This window comes from Propithecus coquereli, unplaced genomic scaffold, assembly GCF_000956105.1.
Source record: "Propithecus coquereli isolate 6110/MARCELLA unplaced genomic scaffold, Pcoq_1.0 Scaffold246, whole genome shotgun sequence".
Taxonomy (NCBI): domain Eukaryota; kingdom Metazoa; phylum Chordata; class Mammalia; order Primates; family Indriidae; genus Propithecus; species Propithecus coquereli.
This window is the reverse complement of record NW_012148019.1, coordinates 1,401,528-1,406,313: the sequence shown is the minus strand read 5'-3', so window position 1 is coordinate 1,406,313 and position 4,786 is coordinate 1,401,528. Positions and strand designations below refer to the sequence as shown.

At 35.1% G+C, this 4,786-nt stretch overlaps 1 protein-coding gene across 1 annotated transcript in view; it reads right to left on the bottom strand.

Moving 5' to 3' along the window:
* RALGPS2 (Ral GEF with PH domain and SH3 binding motif 2) overlaps positions 1-4,786 on the bottom strand; it is a 191,660-nt gene that overhangs the window by 179,736 nt on the left and 7,138 nt on the right. Inside the window, exon 4 of the mRNA XM_012646525.1 lies at positions 3,964-4,047. Coding sequence (XP_012501979.1) covers positions 3,964-4,047 — 84 coding nt within the window. The remainder of the gene's footprint in view (positions 1-3,963; positions 4,048-4,786) is intronic.

Genomic DNA, 4,786 nt, shown 5'->3' with positions numbered 1-4,786 from the left:
TATATTTTACATATATTTTATATGTGTACATGTAAATATGAAGTATATATATTTTACAAAGTCATCTCAATACTTGTTATTATATTTGGGCTCCTGGTGGCAATAATTCTCTCCAAATCTATTAAGGTTTACTTCTAAAAAATACCAAAAGTTATACTGTAGATATTTTAACAATAATCTTAGCAAATACCAACTATGAATTCAAATACAAACTGCATGATCACTGACTTAATTAAATCTAACATCAGACAAATTTTAAGACAAATACTATGGTGATTTCTATTTATTTATTTTTTTAGAGACAGGGTCTCACTATGATGCCCAGGCTGGTCTGGGCTCAAGCAATTCTCCTGCATCAGCTTCCTGAGTAGCTGGGACTACAGGTGAGTGCCACCACACATGGCCAAGACAAATACTATGGTGATTTTAAAACACAAATTCTTTGTCACTCCTCTCATCAAAAGCTGGGGTGTATGTCACCTCTCATGGAATCTGGGTAGGCCTATCACTTTGATGAACACAATATTAGCAAAATTAATGTTGCAGGATGGCATCATAAAACACTATGCAGCCTCTGCCTTGACTGCTGGAACATTCTGTCTGGAAGCCCTAGGTACCATGTAAAAAGTCCAGCCACCCTGAAACCACCATGCTGGACAGGCTAAGTACAGGTGCACCCCAACTGACAGTCCCAGTTAAAGCCAGCCACACCAGAGAATACTGACCCAGAATAATGAACACCAAGATATAGTTTAATAAAATTACTGGACGTGTAAGAAAAAATCTTTTGGCCATCTAAACAAAAAGAGAAAATGATTTTTAAAGAAAATAAAATTTAATTATCATCAGACTTTTCAAAAGCAACATTCTATGCCAGAAAAAAAATAGAGGGGTGTGGGGAAACAAAAAAAAAAGAAAAAAAGAAAAAAAAATAGAGCAACATATCAAAGATTAATCAAGGAAAGAAAATATGAGCAAGGATATTTTTATCCAGTAAAAGTGAATTTTACCTATAAAGAATATAGACAAACTTGGCAACAGGTAAGAACTCTGGAATTATTGTTCCAGTGAGTCCTTACTATGCAATCTACTTGAGAACAAGCTTCATATAACCGAAATGACTAGAGAAACATAAACATAAGGATGGTAGTTGAGTGCTAAATAAAAACTTTTTCATAGAACTAAGACTAAAATGAGGGTTAAAAGGGAGAGAGTACATTATATAATACCTATGTACTCAGACAATATATAGTACAATTATAAAAAAATAGGAAGGGGAGAATAGAGAGAACATCTGCAAAACATACACCTGATATGTGTTTTCCATAATAATATTGTGTGGTGGTGGTAAGAGTATTGTTATTCTGAGACTGTTGTTATGTAGGATAAAGCAAATGAGTAAAACCTTAAAAACTAAGATTCTGGGTGTGGAAGAAAGAATATACAGATGTAATATAGAAAAGTTGAAGAAAAAACCCTGGTCCTAAATCTGAGTTCCAGAACCTGAAGTATCAATATGAATTTATGTGATATTTTATCTTTAAATCGTTTTGTATGTGTGATATATAGATATCCCAGCTGCATCTGCTGAAAAGGCCTAGACGTCATGGTCACCCAAATAGCAAGAAGCATCCCTAGCAACCAGATCCATTTCCCACTGTAAGAAACCAGGGCTTCTTAAAGAAATGTTGCGGGATAGGGGGCAAGGGGCAAGAAACGTACAAAATGAACAGGCAACGTCTTGGCACACTGGCAAGTATCCGAGACTACTAGAGTCGTTACAAAAGACATGAAAATCAATCCCAAGAGATTCCCACCGGCCAAAGATGGACAATATGACAATATGAGTTTGAATAAGGATAATAATTGCAATGGACTGAAACTCATCCTGTATGTTTAAATCTCTGAGTTTATAATCATATTAAAAAAATTATTTGGTCACCACGAGAGAATGGCAGAACACCAATTCACTATCTTCGAAACTGAAAAACAAAGGGAAAGAATCGCATTTCCTTCCTTAACCTTCCTTTCCTGTAAGAAATGGACCTATGGGGAAACAAACGCCAGATAAACGAAAATATCTCTTCATAAAAGCATCTAAACTAATAAATAAAAAAGAAATAATGAAATGAGAATTCACATTTTTACAATCTCAATTAATTAATGAATCTATATATAACTGCTATCATCACCAAAGAGACAACCAGATATTATGTGCCTCCTGTTGAAAAATACAAAACCACCTATATTCTTGCCAAAGGGACTGACCCGACAGAACTTTTGGAACCTGCGGCTAATTTGCAGAAAACACAGAACATGTTATTCTGCAGCGAATGCCATCTAGGCTGTAAGAGACTACACAGGTCAGATTGCCTGGGTTCCTCAACAGACAAATGGTAAAGAAAGAAAAGGAATAAAGGGGGATATTGTAGATTTTGAAGTCTTGACCAAATTTTAAAAATTGGCGACTGAACTGCACTGTTAGGAATTCAAATTTAGGTGATAAAACTATAAAAAGAAACACAAGGAGTGAGAACTGTGTAACTCAGGACAGCGGTTACTTGTGAAGGAAGAAGAGTGTGACTGGGGTGAGATACATGGAGAGGGCTTCTAGGACAGTTGGCAAATTTTTATTTTTCAACCTGGGTGGTGATTACACAGATATTTACCTGATAATAATTCAGTAAATCATACATTTGTTTTGCTGTTTTCTGTATTCATGTTTTATTAAAGCAAGTAAGAAATAGGAGGATAAAAAAATGGCCAGAGAGATTTGGAAATAGCAGAACTTCTAAAAATTAAAAAAAAGTGAAATTAAAACTAAGAAAATTCTGGAGATCTGTACAGAATGGTGACTATAATTGATAATAATGTATAATATAATTTAAAATTGCTAAGAGTAGATTTTAAACATTCTAATCACAAAAATATATGTATGTAAAGTGATAGATGTTAATTAGCTTGATCATTCTACAATGTATACGTATGTCAAAAATCACATTGTATACCATAAATATAAACAATTTGCCATTTGTCAACAAAAAAGAATAACTGAGAACAACCAGAATGAAAGATCCACAAAGGGAGGATCTTTGTTTTTCTTCTTCACTGATATATCCCAACCATCAAGAACGGTGCCCAGGACATGGTAGGAGTTTAATAAATATTGATCAAACGAAGACAAAAGCTGAGTCATTTTATACAATTAGATTGCAAAGTTTGATGACAGCAAGCGTTGATAAGCATATGCAGCAATTAAAACTCTTCTAACTCTGCTGATGGAAATGCAAGCTGTCATCGCCAAAGCGATGATCACTTTGGAAAAAAAGTAAGACACTGTCTTGTAATAGTTTAATGTGCTTATACTCTGTGACTCAAATTTTACATCTAGACACCTATTTTTCAAACTGAAAATCATATAGTGTTTTTTTTTTTTTTAAGACAGGGTCTCACTCTGTTGCCTAGACTGTGGCATGATCATAGATAACTCATAAGCAAACAAACCATGTGACTAAGGATCAGCAGAAAGAAACAGAGAAGTAGTACCCCAAGGACTTCAGATAATAACACAAACTATAAGAACATGTTGAAAATTAATAAAATTTAAAAATAAGAACATGACACCAGTGTAAAATCACACAGATTTGAAACAGATAAAATGTATCTGAAGAGAATTAGTAAACTAAAATATAGATCCAAGGAAATCACTCAGAATGGAGCCCAAAGAGAAAGACAGAAAATAAGAAAGGTTGAGAGACAAATAGGAAACAATGTCAAGTTCTAACAAATTTTCAATAGGAATTACAGAGAAAAAAACCCAGAGATCATGCAGAGAGACAATATTTGGAGAAATACTGTCTGAAAATATTCCACAATTGGAATATATGAAAAATTATACTATTTCTTGTTATGTATTGAGGAACTGAATTTCAGAAATGAAGTATGAAAATTTTATAAACTCACATGATTAAATCTTCTTGTGAAGGCAACTGCATTTGGTGCAGAACTATACTTTTCTTTTTTATTCCATCCACAACTTGAAAGCTCCTAGAAAATTAAGGTGAAAATTAAACATAAATTCAAGAAATAGCCCTGTTTTCTTGTCATATTACAGGTTTTGGAACATTAAAGACACTTGGTGTCCTTTCTAGAAACACTTTATTTAATAGAAACATATCTAATATGATACCTATTCAATCAAATCACAAAAGCAAATTTGATTAGAATATAAGAGATTGGGCCGGGCGTGGTGGGTCATGCCGGTAATCCTAGCACTCTGGGAGGCTGAGGCAGGAGGATCGCTTCAGCTCAGGAGTTCGAGACCAGCCTAATAAGCAAGAGCGAGACCCCTGTCTCTACTATAAATAGAAAGAAATTAGCCAAACAACTAAAAATAGAAAAAATTAGCCAGGCACAGTGGCATGTGCCTGTAGTCCCAGCTACCCTGGAGGCTGAGGCAGGGGGATCGCTTGAGCCCAGGAGTTTGAGGTTGCTGTGAGCTGGGCCGACGTCACGGCACTGTAGCCCAGGCAAGAAAGTGAGACTCTGTCTCAAAAAAGAAAAAAAAAAAAGGCGGAAAGCTTTAAAGGAATGTGGTATAGCCCGTAGCATTCAGCCTAATATGGCTATTTAGAAAGAAGTCTCAGCCACAGATGAAGAGCTCACTACTATTCCTATATTTTTAATCCACAAAGTAAGCTACAAAACTATGTAATTCCAATGTAATACGATAAATCAAAAATGCCCCTTCTGGCCAGGCGCAGTGGCTCACGCCTGTAATCCTAGC